Source organism: Rhinichthys klamathensis, unplaced genomic scaffold (assembly GCF_029890125.1).
Source record: "Rhinichthys klamathensis goyatoka isolate OS25496 unplaced genomic scaffold, OSU_Roscu_1.1 h1tg000152l_1, whole genome shotgun sequence".
Lineage (NCBI taxonomy): Eukaryota > Metazoa > Chordata > Actinopteri > Cypriniformes > Leuciscidae > Rhinichthys > Rhinichthys klamathensis.
In genome coordinates this window covers 591,798-611,046 of record NW_026606687.1, presented here as the reverse complement: position 1 = coordinate 611,046, position 19,249 = coordinate 591,798, and the positions used below count along the sequence as shown (strand labels likewise).

The 19,249-nt window shown below is 39.5% G+C and overlaps 1 protein-coding gene across 1 annotated transcript; it reads right to left on the bottom strand.

Annotated features, from left to right (window-relative positions):
* Positions 1 to 786: 786 nt before the first annotated feature.
* On the bottom strand, positions 787 to 19,249 carry lmtk3 (lemur tyrosine kinase 3). The gene is made up of 16 exons (XM_056258531.1): positions 18,601 to 19,249; positions 16,170 to 16,303; positions 15,163 to 15,307; positions 14,988 to 15,058; positions 14,266 to 14,384; positions 12,748 to 12,835; positions 12,179 to 12,327; positions 11,973 to 12,057; positions 11,622 to 11,743; positions 11,279 to 11,428; positions 4,451 to 10,877; positions 4,198 to 4,361; positions 3,737 to 3,873; positions 3,135 to 3,469; positions 2,940 to 3,018; positions 787 to 1,521 (listed from the first exon to the last, which is right to left on the bottom strand). The coding sequence occupies exons 1-16, from the start codon at positions 18,686 to 18,688 to the stop codon at positions 1,394 to 1,396; spliced, it is 8,421 nt and encodes a 2,806-aa protein (XP_056114506.1). The 5' UTR covers positions 18,689 to 19,249; the 3' UTR covers positions 787 to 1,393.

The following is a 19,249-nucleotide window of genomic DNA, read 5'->3' as shown; positions in this document are numbered from 1 at the left end:
ATAGTGTACAGTATTGTGAAATGTGCCAATGAGTTGACATATTTCATGATACTAATCGTTATTTTAATGCCAGTTTAAGTTATATTATAGAAAATGCATAATTTTATTATTAATATTATATTAAAGTTAGTAAAGCAATATTTTACACAGATATTATAAGACAGAACAATTTATTGTCATCAAACAGTTCAATAAATGTTTCACAGTTTCCATGTTATTTTCACTCCCTCAGCTTCATACAGAATAATATGAAACCTCTAAATGAAACAGATGCTGAACGTGATGTTATGATCTGGATTACCTCAGACATTTGAATGAATGATAAGACTGAAAACTAAAAATGAATGAATAAATAAGTCAATTAATAGTCATGTATGCTGATTTCTCTTTTTTCATGCCAAGCAATAATTACTGCTTCAAAAATTAATAAAGGAAAAGCTAATGTCAAATACATTATTAGAAAATAACACCTGCAGAGAGACACATCATAGGACAACTAGATACAGACTGACATCTAGAAATAGCTAAATTAGAGAAAACATTTCAGTGTTTATACCTATGCAAAGATATTTGTTTGTTGAGGCGGTTATTAAATGCCATAAATCCAAAATAATTTGATACAAAGTAAATATCCAGTTTACTTAAACTTATAAAGTGAATTAGGCCAACAGACAAACATATATCTAAATAAATAAAAAAAAATTCAGAATAAATAAACAAACAAGTAAACAAATTAGATACAGAAATAAATAACATCTGCAATAAAAAATACAGTATAAAACAACAGTTAGTTGCAGTTTTATTTTTTCGTGCATTCTAAGAATACATTTAAAATAAATGTTTTTAAAATGAGTTTGCATTCTGTTGCAATTTAATATTGTACAAATGCTAAATGAGAACTGCACTGCTGTGACAGAGACAATTCCCTCCTCAACCACAAACTACAAGAATGCCTGACTGCAATGAGAACAAATTTACAATGTCAATATTTCTAAGCACACAAATAGACAGGTACTGGTCAGAGAAAGTGCGCCCCCTTCATTTAAGGGGAATAAAATACAAACGTACTTCAAGAAGCCATGAAAATAGAATAGTTAAGCTGGTACATAATAAGACTCCCATTGCATAGCCGAAAAGTACATGTCAGATTTTACAGAGCTCCAAGGTTTTTGGCTGTTTTGGAAGGTACTTTCTATTTGTGGATTTACCACTCCAGCTGCTGCAGTGAGTAAAACCTGGACTGCCTCCAGCCTTTTGAAACGGGAGCCCTTCTTTTTCTCGCAGTTAAAAAAATAACCTCCAGGAGTCGTCATAGTTACCGATGACAACGGGGGCCACTCATTCACTCCAGAGGGGGTTCATTTTGTCCAGGTGTTTAGGGAACAGTCATCTGTCACACTAAATGTGGGTCATCGGCAGGGCTTACTGTAAACCTTGATGATGAGCCAGAAGTGACTCCGGTTGGAGATCTTGACTTCACTACATGGTCTTTACTTTTTGATGCCTTGTGGCTGCCTGATCCTGGAGAAAAAAAAAGAAAGAAAGAAAGAAAACAATCTGAAAAATTGTGATCTTAGAAGTGTAATAGGTGTACTCTGAAGATTTTTATAAAAGATAGATATATGTTTATTAGTACTGTTAACTGCAGCTAATATGAATTGTGCAACTGCGAGTAGGTAGTTCATCTCAACTTAAAACGGTGGAGATGCAGACAGATGAGTTTGGAATGAGCAAAAATCATTGCTGGTTTAAATTTTTTTAATATGAAAATCCATGTTTGTGATACTGATATTATCAAATGATCACATGAATTTTACTCTTTTCGCACAATCACAAGTTTTACAATTGCTTTACGCAAATCAGCCCCAAATTATCATATCTTCTGCTGAATAGACCATTTGGGGGCAGACGTCACAGTTACATCACTGCAGCTGTGCGCGCATTGTGGTGGCAGAAAAACAGTGGTAACAAAGGAAGGAAAACGGGAAAAATCCACGGAATAAAGAGAAAAATGTCTTGTTGTGCCTTTGGATGTCAGAATCGGAATGCAAAAAAAGATAGTCTTCATTAAACGGACAGACCAGACTGATGAAACCTGCGCTATTATTTACAGTATTATTTAAAGCATGAATATGATGTAAACACTAGATCTACATAATATTCGCGTATGCAGTTCATGATTGTATTAGCCCTACAGTTACAGCATAAAATAATATTATGCCTATAACATTTTAAAGAGATTACATTTATGTACCATATACCATAACATTTGTATTTCACAATTCAGACTTTACATCTCTCAATTTGGACTTTATAACTTGCAATTGCAAATTTATATCACAATTCTGACAAAAAAGAGAGGAAAAAGGGCAGAATATCAAGTTTATATCTCGCAATGGGCTATATGCACGCATAAGTTCCGCGTTTGACGCAAGGATGCTCTTGCGTTTCCGGTTGGGGAGATTTAAAGCGGAGGAAAACCGAGGAAAACGGGATTATGGCAGAGTCTTCAAAATTTACTGTCCTCTCGTCTTTGAAACGAAACTTTAATACGTTTAGATGTAATTTTATATATAGTTATGTTTATTTAATATAATAAACAAAGAAGCATAAACAAAATGAGGGGTGTCTGTTTTGTCTGTTTTTGTGACTAACGTTTCTTTAGTATAGCAACAGAGTATAAAAACCAATATAAATTCTCGGAATAGCATTGGACTCTACGATCGGCGGAAGTAATCCAGCATCCTTAGACCTTCACCGGAAATACCGCCGTGCATAGAGCCCATTATGATTTTTTCTTCTCAGAATTGTGAAATTTATTTTTTTACTCTTTTATTCCATGGCTTTCATAGACTCCTGCTACAGATCTGTCATTTTTTCCACCGGCCATAAAACACGTCATTGCTGTTTGCAAACACCCAAATGGTCTATACACTTACCAAAACCATCAGTGCTGGGGGGCTTTCCGTGGGGAGATGAACTAGTAGATCCAGAGCTAAGTTCATTGGTTGGAGTTTCCTGGCATGAAGAGTTTTAAGATACAGAATAGTAACAAAACATAACAATGTTTAACAATGTGAAACCTTGTCATTGAAGGTACTTGATGCTTTTCTGTATAAATACCCTTGACATACCTGATCGAAAAGATAGACTGTGACATCATCAAAAAATGACACATTCCTCCCACGGTCACGGTTCTCTTTGTCCACGGGTTCCTTTGGCGATTTCAGCAAACTACGTAAACCCACTCTCTTGTCAACATCTGTTTCTGTGACAACGATGACACGCCTTGGAGACTCATCTTCCTGTTCCTCTTCTTCATCTTCATCTGGATCGCTACCAGCTGATGTAGTCCTTCTCCTCCCCCCTCTATGCTCCCCCCCTTCCCAGAATCCTCCTTTGGCATTCGGTGAGAGAGGAAGAGAGAGAGAAAGCGGAGGGAGCGATAAGGAGAGACGGGCCAGCTTAGCTGGAACAGGGGTTGATGGTACAGTGGAGAGGGAAAGATGAAAGATAAATATCAAAGATGGTGGTATCTATATATATATATCTATATTATAAGCCAAATCACCCAATCGTTTACATTCATAAATCAATTTTAATATATTGCTTTTTCTTTAATTGTTAACATTAAAAAAAATATGTTTATTTAAAATTGTAAACAGCATAAAATGCAAAATACTAAATTAACACAAATCCAAATGAAAAAAATTGGAGTCCTTTCAGTTCACAGTACCTTTCATTGCTTGATTTGCAGCAGGTAGAGAGGAAGTAACCTCAGGCTGTTCAAGCACAGTCAGTTCTTCTGTCTGTGTTTCAGCAGATTCACTCACAGACACTGAGGGAGAGGAGGGTGGGGTCTCCTCTTTGCTGCTAAGAGAGATCATTTACGATGAATTTAAGATAAAGTCTGGTTTTTACCTCATTTAACCAAGAAAAGCATTCAGTTAATAATAATTCTAAAGCAAAGACTGTGGTTACATTAAAAGCCACGACGAGACTTATGCCATGAGGAGATTAAAGCTAAGATCACATTCTCTAAAGTTTACATTGATTAAATACAGAATAGGCCTATCTGACTAGGATTTTTTTTATAAATGTTATTTCCAGACAGTGAAAATTGCATTAAAATAATGTTCTCTGCTCAATTCATCACTCATTTATTTTGTATTAGTTTTTCTGTAGCAATAACCACACCTCTCATTGTCCTGGAAATCTTCCCTTGAAACACTTTCTTCAGAGGATGAAGTGGTAGAGGCTCCCCAAGGGTGTAGAATAACGCTGTCACTAACCGTAGAACCCCACAGGACATTGGTTTGAACATTTTCACTAAGAGAATACTGAAGTCTCTCTTCACAAACCTAAAAAAATGATTGCACAAAGACAAAAGGTTTCAGAAATAGCAGAGCATCAACAGAGTACAGTTAATTTTAGTGTAATTTTTACTCACCTGCATCATCAGTCCATTTTTTGTCTGCATTTTTGAGAGTGACCTCTGCCCTTTGGAACCATCTGTAGAATGGATAGAGAGAGGCGTTGGCATATGTTGCCCTGTTCCCTTCTCCACAGATTGCTGAGTTTCTCCTGGGAAATTTGGAGAAAGGTTTTCATATTGCTCTGAGTGTTGCAAGACAGCCATGGTACTTTTCGATTTCCCATCAACTTCCTCTTTTAGCTCTACTCTTGTCTTCCTCTCTGAATCTGCTGAGTCATCCTGGTTTATTATACCAGCACCACTTGTTCTTTGCTCTGGATTTCTCTTTAAAGATTCAAGCAGATCTAAGTTTCCTAAAAACAGATCTCCAAGGGTTTCTTCATCCCCAGAAATGCAGCACAGCTGCTCTAGTTTTTCAAAATCCTCCAGAGGCTCCTCATCCAAGTCCTTCCACTCAGAGATCAACAACTCTGGGATGGAGTTCAGAGAACACTGGGAGAGAGGTGGATGGGCCGCTTTCTGAGACAGGCCATTTCTGTCGTCCTCCTGTAAAGCATTTGATTCTGGGTGAATGTGGTTTTCTTTCACGAGTGACATGTGCAGTTTTTGTCCCAGGTTTGCAGTGATACCTTTGCTTTGAGTGGTTGTACTAGTTGCAAGTTCTTCAAGAGACTGATCTAAACAGTTAGCATCCTCAGAACATCCCGATGGCTCCTCATGTCCTTTGGTAGATGTTTGATTTGTGGAACAGATCAGACTTGAACTTGTCTTGATTTCTATGTGGTGTACTGTATTCGGGAAACTACTTGGACCTTGACACTTACCAACTCCTGCATATGGAGAAGCAGCACATTCAGAAAGCTCCATTGAAATCAGTGCAGGGGCTGAACACTGAACGTTGCTACTGTGGATCTTACACGGCTCTGGATCAGTGCTAATGGTGAGACTTGGGAAAGATGGAGAATCTGATCTTTCTTTTTCAAAAGATACATCACTGATCGTGGCAGAACAGTGATTACTGTCAACATCATGTCTACTGGTTTCTATACTGTGACACTCTGGATACACTGAAATGATGTGAGAATTATCAGCCAACTCCATTGTGCAGGTCTGATGGTCTTCAAGGGCTGCAACCAGACTGCTTGCTTCAGTCTCGGGCGCCCATGAAGCTTCAGTTTGGTCTCTGGGTACATTGTTCTTGTTACTAGGAAGAGCTTCTTTGTGGTACTGCAGAAGTTCCAACTCATTGGTTGGAGCATTTGTAATAGAAAATGAGGGAGAGTGAGTTGTACAACCTCTTACACCTACCATGTTTTCATGACTGTCAAACTCTTTATTTTCTTCATCACTAAACAATTCTCCTCCCACATAATTTTGTAAACACGTCTCAGAATTCTGAGTATCAATCACCATTTCAATAGGTTTGTGTTGTACAGGGGCCTCCAGCTCTGGGTTCTCCAGATTCTCAACTTCCATCTTTATATTTCTAGTGTAGTGCTCTGGTGATCCATTTTCCATGTCTGGATTTTCTATGTTCTCCTCTTGCTGAAAGTCCAGCCTTTCTAAAGGTGTTTGCTGAGGTGAAATAGTTCCTTTTGCTTCACCAGAAAGGATCAGCCTCTCAGGTGGTGGATAATCAGCCTGTCCTACCTTCTCATCATTAAATGCATCTTCACATATTCTCTGAGCAGAGGGATGAGACTCACTATCTGCAAGCTCATCATTTGCTTCAGATTCCCAGAATTCATGACTAATCATTAAGTGTTCCTCCTCTGCCCACCCCTTTTTTCCAAAACTCGGGAAGAGCTCTGATCCGAGCTCTACTTCTGGTGTCTGAGCTTCGGCTGCAGCCCACTGGTCATTTTCTACAGGCCAAAGGTGAAGTTCTCCCTGCTGAAATGTCTGACAGTTGAATTCCCCTCTCACAGTCTCCACCGTACCGTAATCTTCCTCAAGGGCGCTCCACAACTCCTTCTCCTTTAGTTCAAGACCCATTGACGCACCTCTGCTGAATTTATCAGAACGTTTATTTTTTGAGAGCTCCATACTGCTGACTTCTTCATCTGCAGCATTTTGAGAGGATTCCTTTATAGTAAAACAGAGTTCCCCTACAGCTAGCTGACTTTCAGACCTCTCTTTTGCCTGCTCATCCTCACTCTCCTCTGAGTACGAGAGGTTTCTCAAGCCTAGTTCATTCGCATCTGTGTCTTGGATATCAAGCTCACCCCTTTCCCCTCCTGTATGTCCTTCAGGGTTTGTCTCAGACCAGATGAACTGGGTCAGGTCGCATTTGGTGTCATCATTGCTGAGCTTTATGTTTATCTCAGGGCTGCTGATGCCTTTAGAATAATCAGACTGTAAGCTGTAAAACCGTGATAACCTAGATTTACTATTGTCTGATGACTGTTCACCAATTGGAAAATCAGGTGACTTACAACGTGCCTCTTTACACTTAGCTGTTTGCAAATATGAACAATCTTTAATGAGTTCTTCTTGACAAACTGGTCCAGAAATGGGTTTTTGAGGCTCTGAGACTATATGGGCAAGCAGTGTGAGATCAATAGCACCTGAATCATGGAGCATTATTTCTTTTGAAAATGTGTGAGAAATGACCAGCTCACTATTTTTAACTAGAGATGAGTTTTGGAAGTTAAGGGAGCTGTTGCTAAATGGAACTCCTTTATTTGGCTCATCCTCTCCATTGGAGAACAACTTGGCAATAAACTCAGCATTGTATTCGCTCTGAGAATCTACTGAGATGACAGCACCTTGTATGAGACCCTTCTCTATATCAGATGAATCATTTGAAACCCACAATTCTTGTATGTCCTGCTTTATCTTCACTTCCTTTTCAAAATGCTCCTGTAGTCTTTCATCCTCAATCTTTTCCTCAATTCCCATCAATATTCCTCGCTCTCCAGCTCTAACGCCACCTGAACGAGAAGGGCCAAGTACATCGGTGACTCTTCTGCCTAAACCCTCTCCACCATCCAAGTCGCTGTCTGAGAAGTAGGCCGAATCCCGATGTGGTGTTTCAGTTCCAAGGGCCCTCCATCCATTGCTTCCTCCACCCAAGCAGGAGTCTCCAGGTGTGAGGCAGTCCAGTGAACTAGAGGTCGAAGGTGACAAGACAGAATCTGAGGGGGTCATGGTGGACAATGACTGATCAGAGTTGGGTTCATGCACCATAGGCGAGTGAAAAGCATCTGTGCTTGATTCATTCAAACAGAGTGAATTGTCACTTGGAAGTATTTTCTCATTTGCTATTTCTGTGTCTTTGTCATGGTGCATGGTCCTTGAACTGGGTTCCTTGTCAGTTAAAGTGGTTTGCTCAAGGGATTTAGAGGATGTCTCCATTTCTAAGTTCTGTCTGTTGTCAGTGGGGGAGTGTTGACTCACATCTGAACAGTATTCACTTGCCTTTATAGAGCTTGTGCCTCCTGTTGAATTTCTGTTTTGTGAAAGATCATGAGAGTTTGATTCTTTTTGCATCTGTTTTGAATGTTCTGACAGTTCCTCATGTTGTGCAACTTCTTCAAATGTTACATTTGATGCCATGACATCGACACCAGGTGAAACACTGTAATCAATTTTCTGAATTTGCTCTTTTGCCTGAACAAACATGCCCTTTAAATCATTTTGATCTACACTTCTAATCTGCGTATCACCAGTGATTTGATTTTTGTCACAACTTTGTGAACCATTAGCATAGTGTATATTCCTGGTTTCTACTGGACCTTGACTTATATGGTCATGCTGATTCTGAGACTCTTTTGAATCTTGTTTCTCTTTTAAAACAGGAGAGATCTGCTCCAATAGAGGCCCATTTCTAGGCATTACTTCTGAGGAAGGAAAATCAATAAGGGAACTCTTCTCTATCTGTATTTCAGGTGTAAAGCAACTAGCTGGAGTTAATTTCTGACTTGATTCGAGATTTTGTAACTCAGATGCAATTTGAAGTACTGGAATTTCTGGGCGCATGGCAACTTTTATTTCACTCCGTTTTGCCCGCTTGGTGACTTGAGCATAAATTGCTTCTTTTGTGTCACCTAGTGGTTTTCCTGCTCTTGCTCTTTCTGATTCAAACTGTATTGTCTGAGAAGATTCTGGGTCGATGCATATTGACTCATACTCAGGAGACAACGGAGCAGGTGACACACTCTCCTCCTTTTTACGTTGCCTTGTAATGATTTCAGTTAGAAATGTTTCAGCAGACTGAATCTCCTTTAAAAATTCCTCTCTTGTCATTTCCTCTGTCTTCGACTCAGGTTCAACGCTCTCATTGGATATTTCAGAGAGCAGGGAATGAGACTTATTCATCCCTGATGAGAAAGCCTCCTCAGCTTCTGAATACGTTGGCAAATTTGAGTGATGTGCAAAAGGATGAGGTGTAGTTCCAAATCTTGAAACAGGGGTGCCACCTTCTCCATCATATGCATCCTCACAATCCGACACAGATGTCTCAATCTCTGTAAGGAATAATTCTCTCTTTTTGGCGCTGCCTTCATATCCAGGTAGGAAGTCTTTGTCTGAGGCCCAAGCTTGCGAGGATGAGTCAAGTTCTGTGACAAGAGACTGGGATCGCCGCATTCCTTTGTCTTTCTTTCCATCGCTTTCTCGTGCCCATGAGCTGTCTCCATCCTTCATGACCACAGAGTCATTGGAGATCTCGGTCAGAAACAAATGTATGGGAGATTTCCTAGCGGCTGCAACTCGCTCTCGTTGCATGACTGCATCTTCCCTCCATAAGGCTGGGAGGATGGTGGCGAGACGGGATTGGGTTCGCTTCATCCCCCTTGAGAAAAGCTCGGTTGTAGCTGGGTCTGGTTTATCAGCCAGGTTGGTGTGCTGAATGGTTGTGCCACTGATGGGTCTGTGTGGTGACATGAAAGCTGAATCATCATCATCGTCATCGTCATCATCATCATCGTTGTCTTCTTCATCATCATTATCATAATCCTTTGAGAACTCTGGGCTAGAGGATGATATTCTTTCAATTTTTGGAATTGTGGATTGGGATCGAGTCATTCTGGAGTAGGGATCATTGTCTGTAATGTACTTATATGGACCATCTCTTGAATTATACAAAGACTGAGATCGTGTCATGCCTCTGTCAGCATACTCTTTTTCGTCAGTATGGTCACAGCTTAGTTGGTCTCTTTGTAAGTGCATCGCATTGTATCTGGAATGCATTTCCAATGAGTAATTTTGACCCTTTTGGAGTCTATGGTGGGGAGGAAGAGGTGGAGGACAGGTTTGAGGTTGGAGGAACAGGGACTGACAACCCGAAGATGGTGGAATGGAAGGAGAGTGTGATGGAGATGGGGGCAGTGTCTGGTGAGTGCGATTTAAGCCCAAATGGTCAAAGTTGGCTTTCGACAGTGAACTCATTAGTAAAGAATCAGAGGTCTCAACTTTGCCTGTTGGGTACGAGGATCCAGGGTAGACATCTAACCCATATGTTCTCACGTATCCTAGTGGAGGAGCAGGCAGGGGACGTGAGTGTAGATGGCTGCCAGAGGACATGGACAGTGAACGAGGTTTAGGTGGAAGAATGGGTGCTTGAGGACCAAAGAACTTTTGGGTTGTTTCTCCAATGTCTATAACAGCATAATCTGTCACTCGGTTACAGCTCTCCTTACTAAACTCAACCAAGCCAGTGTTTGGAACCAAAACCTTTACCTCACTAGATCTGACAGTCTGAGAGGTTCCTCTTGTAAAGCCATCTTGCTGCCTGAAAGATGGTCTGTCTTTTCCAGTAGTCCCTGTTTGAAGCTCTACCAGCTCCAGATCTCCAGGACACACTGAATTTGTTCTTGACGAGCACCCATTTCCTAGACTAGGGGATTTATCCTGGGGAGTATGCTCTTCCAGACGAATGTAATACTCGCTGGCCAGGGAAGGGCTGCGGGCGCTGATCACAGGGACGACAGTGGGTGTGTCCAAGGTTTGCCTGTGGCCAGAATTGGGTGTTGGTATTGGTTGAGGTGGAGGAAGGGGTTTGTAGCCTCTCCTGCCATGGGCCTTTTCCCAGAAGTATTCAAAGTTTAAGCCTTTGCTGGTCTCTGTTACAGTAAGGATGTCATCAAGCTCAGATGTAGGAGTGATCATATTGTCCACGGGGTCCAAAAGAGGGAAGGAGTTTCCGTTTTCTCTGTGGCAACCATCCTCCCTCCCGTACTCTCGCTCCCTCAGAAGTTTGTGTGCGGCTGACTGGAAAGCTGGGGGTCGGAGCGCATCCCATCGTCTTTCAAATGATTCGTCACTCTCTCCTCTCCTTCCTTGTCCACTGTCTTCCTCATAATCCTCCTCGTCCTCATCCCTTCTAGAACTCTTCCGGCTTCCCTGTTCTGCGGCGAGGAGTGAGGAGAGGAGGAGAAATACTTCGCTGACTGTTGGCCGCTGAGATGAAGGTAGCCAGCATGACTGCATGACCTCGTACCTAATGAGACATGCAAAAATATAGTTCATATATTAGTATGTCACATATTGTATAATACACATTCGACTCTCTTTAGATTACAAATCCTGTTTTAAACAAGCATTTTTGTCTCATTTCATTGTTAAAATAAAAGAACAAGATAGAAGACAAAGAACAAGAAAATCAAAAGAACAAGACTATTAAAACAAGAAAAATAAGATATATTGACTTGAGAAGCAACACTATAAGCAACACTAATACAAAATACACTCAAGATACATTTGTTTTAAGGACTTTTGAATATTTTTAATGGAAAAGAGTCATTTTTGCATGAGTGAAACATTATTAAACATTTTGTAGGTGAATTCCAGATCTAAGTACAGATATAATTCCATCTAATTAAAGCCATTAAAAATACTGACCAATAGTCTGCATGAGCGAGTTTGAGGCGAGGTTGAGCCAGAGTGATCTGTCGTTCCCTTATGACAAAGGTAAGAACCTCTTCATCGCTCAGGTGTCTGTGCGGCTGAGCCCCAAATTCAAACAGCTCCCATATCACAACACCCAGAGACCTGTCAGTTTTCATTTGAAGGAAGAATGTCAACGTGAATAGTATTGTATGTATTATCAAAATCCCTAAAATTGTGTTTTTTTATCATTAAAAATATGTAATTCCATTATTCATTTTTTTCTTCTTTTGTGCAATTATTGAATTCCTTCATTTAAAATACCATTAGAAATACATTTGTCCATAATTTTTCATACCACACATTGCTGGTTTTGGTTTGATCAGTGACAATCAGATTCCCACGAAACTCCTCCAGAAGTTCAGGGGCAATCCAGCGGAGAGGTATCCACAGTTTTTCTGGGGTTAGATAGTAATCCTCCTGTTTGTGTTAAATATGGATAACCACATTATCTAAGTTTCAAAAAAGAGGCTAAGTTGCTCCATTATGCAGCTAAATGCTGATTAAGCACAATGGAATACTTTTCTGAATACTGACAAATCATCTTCTATTGTGAACAGAAAAAAACCCTCTATACTAAAAAACCTAAGACATTGATTGAGGGCCTGATCTATAAAGTCTCTTTGAAGTTTAGTAATTGTTTAAATACCTTATATTGATTGTGCGAGAGGCCATAGTCTCCGATTCGAACAGTAAGATCTGAGGTGAGGAGGCAGTTCCTCAGTGCCAAATCACTGGAGAAGAACAGACAAAGGTGTCTTTTTTTTCTTTCTTTTTTTTTACCTTTCTCCATTTTCACAAATGCTGTCACATGTTCCTGAACACTTTTAGGGTTAGAGATTTAATCAATCTAACCTGTGAATGTAATTGTTCTCATGGAGATGCAAGAGACCTGAGGTGATCTCATATGCCATTCGTTGTAAGTTCAAGAGGTCTCTGTTTAACAGGTCAGGTGTCATCCCATCAGACTTCCTCTGAGCTCTTAAATACCTCTTCAGGTCACCCTGTAGATACAGACACAAAAAAAAAAAAACCATTATTTGATAAAAATCCATATTACTGTAAATACAGAAAATAGGACCAAATTCTTTGTCCTCTAAAATGTCTTATTAAAAGTGCTAAGACAATTTATGATTACATAACTCACCGGTATATTTACATTTATTTTAGTCTTTTGAGTGCACAGTAGGCCTTGTTTATGACACATGTGCAGAATTAATTAAATAAAATTCATGAACTATCCAATCCAATCCATCATAAATCCATTCTTATGTAAATTGTTCCGTTAAACTCAATGCGCCAGTGTTTCATGAATGACTGTATTTCCCTGAACTACCGATATAAGAGACAAACAAATTGTCCAAGGCGGTTATTTAATTTTTCTTTAAAATTGGTCTCAATGTCCGAGATTTGGGTTTTCTCACCAGTTGACAGAACTCCATGACCAGAAGATACGGAATGCTCTCACTGCACTGGCCCAAACATTGGAGGATACTCGGATGCTGAAGACTTCTGTCAGGTGTGAAAAACAAATCAATAAATGTTAGTTTGTGTTGTCAATATTCTTGTAAACATAAGGTGTACATGGTGAGAGAAAGAGAGAGATGACAAATGTAATTAAATGAAATTAAACTAAAACTTTGGTCAAATAAATAGATCTGTTATGTTTTATAGCATTCCACGGCCCATCTCTCTCTCTCTCTCTCTCTCTCTCTCTATATATATATATATATATATATATATATATATTGAGAGGAGGTATTGTATATGGATATGTCCAGAGTTCAAATAAAACCTACAACATTAAAAGCTATTAAAATGCTAATATAATGGCACAAAAATAGGGAATTCACTGCTAACAGGAGCAATTTAAGTGTTAAATAAGTGGGGGGAAATAGACGCAATAAAAAGCAGCAAAAATTTCCACTAATAAAAGAACAATAAAAAAATACCGTGTTGTTCTGAATTAAAGACAACCCTGAATATAAGACGACCCCCCCACCCCCTCCCTTCAAAATGTACCTTTTGGTGTACCTAAAAAGGCCTTTTGAAGACCAAATCTAGTCTTTTAAAGAAAATACTTCATATTTATATTTTGCATTTTTTTTCAAACTGGTAAAATGTACCAACATTAATTACATTCAAAAATAAACACTTTATGACATAGATACCATAAAAATAACCTGAAGTTCTCATTTCCAGTAGATTTCACTATGACCGATTTCTCACCTTTTTATGCACATTGACAGATGTTGGCATGTCAAAAAACACAGGTGTTTTATCAGCATTACCTATTTCATCTAGGGGGGATATGAATGTTTTTTCCTTAGGCCGATCACATAGCGCTGAAAAGAGAGCAGTTTCTCCCTGAAGTCGGACGGCAAGCGCTAATCCATTACGCCGCATCATTCTTCCACTGCATCAAAACGGCCGCTTCGAGGAAATTGACAGGCAAGTGTGTCAGTAAGTAGCCGAAATAAGAAATGAAGGGCCTCAATGGTGGATAAGATCAGCTTTTTGGGGATATCCAGTGCCTTCAGCTGGATGACGGCTCTGGTTATGGGCAGCCTTTTATTTATTTTTTCGTCTATGTACTGACACACTTGCCTGTTAGTTTCTTCGAAGCGGACGCTTTTACTGTGATAAGCTTTTCTTTAACTGTTAGCATTTTTAGCCATTTTCTAACATTACACTCTGACACTGTATTTCTTGGCTGCTTAATGAGAGTTGTTTAATGACTGCATTTATCAGTCCTAGGCGGAACATTTGTTTTACCAGTATTTGGCGCTCCCTATTGTTGCGGGTTTATTATTGACATGTAAAAGTTTAGACCCCGAATATAAGACGACCCCATTTTTTCAGATGTATTTCCAAGAAAGAAACATTGTCTTAAATTCGGAACAATACGGTAATAGCAGCCAGAGCAACCCAGTTTGTCTGACCTGTAAGGCTCGGACTCTGCCAAAAACTTTCGCTGTTCCAGAGGACTAGCACTGACCCTCAGCTCCTTCACCACAGCCTGATAGGAGCTGCAGTCACACAGCACCTCAGCCAGTATTACCTAACCGAGACAGATCAAACAGTTACAACTACACCAAAATTATTTGCTTCACCAAACCTGCACATTATTATCAAATGAAAGAGAGGAAAAGAAGTGAAAGAGACTAAGAAAGAAAGACACTAAAAAAAGCCTACGTTCTTATGTAAATATGTGTGCAGTGAGGATATACAGACCAGGACGACCTAAACGTCAAACAGACTACAAATTCAGGTCAGTGTAATTATAGATGGTCGTCAAGTAAGAGAGCAGCGGAAAATAAGACCATGGCCTGAAATGTCATATTTTAAGTATTTAAGATATCAGAGATATAATAATTTCTTGTGTAGACTGATCAATTTCACATATATTTGGAATATTACACATTGATTCAGAAGCCTCAACCTTAATTCAAGTGCATATCCATACTTGAATTAATAAAAAAACACAATAATTGCTTCCTTCCAGTTTTATGTTTACGTGAAAGGGCTACGCAAATAAAATCATAATAATTTACTTTTCAGTTTTCTTAGATACGTTAAACATCCACCATGGGTTTCCCATTATAGTTAGTTGCATTTCAAGCTGTTCCTGACACTTAAAATCTTATCATTTAAACGTGTCTACCTTCCCGAACCAGCCATTTCCAATCTCCTGCAGGTAGTTGAGAGTGTGCCTTCGGAAACATTGAGAGCTGTCTGTGGGATACAACAGGAGTGTGTTCAGAAGAGTTCATAACCTTTTCACTTAGGAACAGGTTATGGAGCAAGATGTACATATTGCCTGTAGTTAGTGGGTTTACCTGTGCCATTCAGTAAGATGGTGCAGTTCTTATCCCGCAGTGGGAGAGTGTAGACCTCCGGTAGTGATGGACAGGAGGACAAACTGTCCTCAGGAACAGGGCTGGATGCCCCAGAGCATTCTTCCCCTTCGGCATTATCAAACTCCTGAAAGAGAAAAGTGGAGGTGGGAATTAGGGTTGCCGCGATAGACGGTGTTGACGGTGTTATCGGTTTTAAGCCCCATCACCGGTGACATCACTTTCCCACCGTGACACCGCGATGTCTTGACTTTTTTAAAGTATTCGTTTTTGCTAAAATATTTATTTGAATTAATTAAAAATAATAATTATCAATTATTTAGTTCAGAAGAGAGCATACATTATAATTAAAAACTGAACTGCGCAGTGCGTGCCAAGAGCCAGTCACGTCACAGATCAGCAAGCATCAGGAGTCAAATTCCATTTAGCACGTGTGGAGATTTTATATTCGTATATTTATTTGGTTTTATCTTATTTAAACTTTGTGTAATTTATTTAGGCCTATTTTATTTTCTTATTCGTTAATAAACGTTTTATGGTTCTTATTTGTTTGGGCCCACAGTTTGCCGATTTTCACTTTTTTCAGCCTATGCATGGGGTTATTTTTATTCGTTCGTTATGCTAATAAAAGTTCTGTCTATAAATAAAAGTTTTATTATCAGCGAGTTTTGAATTGTCAGCGCTGAATTGGCAATGGACGCTTATTTCGAAAGTGAAAGTATAACGCGCACGCATTTAAAAGCTATTTACCCACCCCCCCACGGTGACACCGGGATTACCGGTGTTGTCACACGTCGAATAACCGGTGGGAAATTTTCCTCACCGCCGCAACCCTAGTGGGAATATATATATAAAAGAAGAAAGAAATGCAACCAACATCAAAAGAACAAGTAAATGTATGTTTCATGCTGATTCATATCAGTAACACCCACATTATGCAAAATTCACGTAAAACCCACATGTATAAACCCCACACTAAAGAGACTTACATTGAATCCCACGCCTCCTCTTTTGCAGCAAAGGCAGGTGAGAAGCAACAGAACAAAAGAGACCAGCCCAGAGCAGGAGATGAGAATAATCACATAAGGGGGTGGAGAGAGAAAGTCGTCCCGGGACACAGAGACTGAGGAAAAAAATGGGGTAGAGTTTTAAATATCCATCCTGACAAATACTAAGAGACTGATCCATTGATAGACAGATAGATAGATAGATAGATAGATAGATAGATAGATAGATAGATAGATAGATAGATAGATAGATAGATAGATAGATAGATAGATAGATAGATAGATAGATAGATAGATAGATAGATAGATAGATAGATAGATAGAAGTGAAAGATAACTTGTATATTTTCCTAACAGGGAAAAATTTAAAAGGGCAGCGTTACATTCCGAACATAGCACAGGAATCCAATGAAGAGTTTTCATTGCACAAAGGGTGAAAGTACAGAGAAAAGCAGAGGAACTCAGAATAGATCACCTTCATATTGGGTTTAGGGAGGGGTTTGAGAGTTAAGGTTTAAGGGAAGCAAAGGAGAGAAACCAGAGAGTCATCATACAAGACATTCCTTGTACTCGTCACTATTGAAGAAGAAGGGAAGGTATTTGGAGTTTTGTTTGGGGGGAAGGGCCTTTTTTTTAGGGAAGGGACTGGATCATTGAAAAAGATTCTTGTATCTGGAGGGTTGCTGGGTCAGAAGGAAAGGTGCCATACTTGATTTTGTACCTCAATTTGGCCGTTTGTTTTAGGAGAGCCATCTGTGGAGAAGAGAAGGTGGGGAGGAGGGCAAGGAGGTTAAATACCTTTGGTATTGTGATTAACCAGATGCTAAGAATGAATAGGCCTATCCACTAAACTAAAATAACTCGTATAATGTATTCAACTGACTTGAAACCTCATTATTTATTCATCAATGTTAGCACACATGCCATTGCTGGAGAATTTACTGTACATCTCCCTTTTACCTCATAATTAAGCAAATCACAAAATAAATAATCTCGTATAATAAAATATGTTTGAATTGAAAATATTACTAAAATAGCAAGGACAATAATGCTCTCAATTCTTAATCATTCGAAAACAGTAATGTAACTTTTAAAAGTGGTGGGCCATGGTTTTCCTAAAATAGCATAGGCACCACAAAGACATTTTTGGGCACATCAGACCTGACAGCAACTGACACGGCGACTGAGGATGTTTAAAGCTATTTAAAAAGAGTCTCTGAGTACTAAGCAGTCATTAGGGTCTGTTGTCTGAAAACTGCAGGTCATTTGAGGTCGTGCTCATTTTAGACACTTATAGATGCCTTTTTTCCAGGAAAAGAACAGAAACCTAAATGTCATTAAATCCCAGTTTTCATAATCTTTTCTCAATGATAAAGCAGTATTATTATTGTATAATAGTATATAATATATAATTATTGTGATTATTATTATTCACAAATAAATATTAATCTATCAGTAAAACATGTAACGTTACAGTATTCAATCAATTACTTAATAAAGCCAGATATGTTTTATGGAGCCTATTGAACAGCTTTAACATTTCTATCACATGATGTCAGAACCTTATGTGGTTAATAATTAGGCTAAAATATAAAATTAAAAATAAATAAATACCTAACATCCCATAAATGCATATTAAAAATACCACGCTTGCAATTAACAATAGGCACACGTTCAGTATTCGAGAAGAATCACACCGCGGTGTTTGTCCACTTGAACTATGAAAATATAAAGGCTAATATGCAGGTAGGTGTATGAATACATGAAGGGTGTTATTATTCAGTAACCTTTTATTGTTCGAAAAACAGTGGCCAGACGCTGACAGACAGGAACCTGTGTGCAATTCCCTTCTTAGACCATATGGTTACACATACTGCATACGAGAGCACACAAACAAACACGCGGGCCTGTTGGCAAATTTGTGTTCATGGTAGGCTAACGTTACTAAAATAATGCGCGAATAAAACACTAACACCTAACAATTATGCAATTATGCGAACATTAGTTAAAACAGGGACAGATGATGATAAAATAAAAAAAATCGCCCTATGTAAAATATAGGATTTACCTCAGGCCCATATGTAAAATTACATATAGAAGAGCGGTTTTGCAGGCCCAAAATGAAAAATCATACATGCGTGCCAGAATAACAGCCAGACACCTTTATTATCACCAGTGCATGGGCTCAATAAATAGACGCATATGGTGCCAATATGTAACTTTCTAACATATATGTCTTAGATATAGAGACAGATATGATTGAATTATGAAATAATATTTAATGAGCGTCACCCCCAACCAGAAATGTAAAATACTCTCCTCAGACTGTCAAATTCCCCTTATTTTCATAGCGTCTCATCGCCTCCTCCCCCCTCGAGCGCATCAATAACATGCCATCTAAACGACACGCTCACCTTCCTTCTGCGGGGCTCCCAGTGCTCTCTCCGGGTTGAAGTACGACATCAGCCCGACCAGAACAATCACCCAGCACTGTAGTGACATGGTCGCGCGGTCCACGGAACCACCATCCGAGCGATACTGTCAACGTTCCCCGCCGCGCGTCTGGATCCACGCTAATAAAGAAACGTCTCCTTGTTGTGCAAGGCTGATGCTCTCTTTTAATCCGCAATTAAACACGGCGTGAACGCTCTTTTGTGTCAGCCTAATCCCGCGATCCGCATCCTCAGCAGCGCGCTGTTACTATTCCGTCCTCATCGCGTCCCAACGGTCGAAAACGGGCAGAAAATACCAGTGAAGTCATTCTATTGGTTCTATATCCTATCCTATATACCGTGTGTCAGTATCATGTAAGTGGTCGAGCTATGTTTTCCTCCAAGAAGCCCCTCTACGTCAGACGCAACCGAGTTTGCGCTATTAAAATCTCTGTGGAGCTGCGCGCGCCTCGCGGCGATTTTCATAGGTAGACGTTGCCTCGCAATAGAACGATTACGCGATGCCCTTCACTCAGGTACCTGCTGCTGGCCAACAAAAGCGTTTGTTTATGAGACTGGAGAGAACGTCAACGCCCCCGTGTCGTGGCCTTGGGTATCATTGCATCAAAAT

What these genes read in the sequence shown, in the direction of transcription:
- lmtk3 (XM_056258531.1), bottom strand. Translation starts at nt 18,688, where the DNA reads ATGTCACTACAGTGCTGGGTGATTGTTCTGGTCGGGCTGATGTCGTAC. An exon ending in AAAATGGACTGATGATGCAG is followed by an intron (nt 4,362 to 4,450) that starts GTGAGTAAAAAT and finishes TCATTTTTTTAG; the next exon opens with GTTTGTGAAGAGAGACTTCA. An exon ending in CAGTCTATCTTTTCGATCAG is followed by an intron (nt 3,019 to 3,134) that starts GTATGTCAAGGG and finishes TCTTCATGCCAG; the next exon opens with GAAACTCCAACCAATGAACT.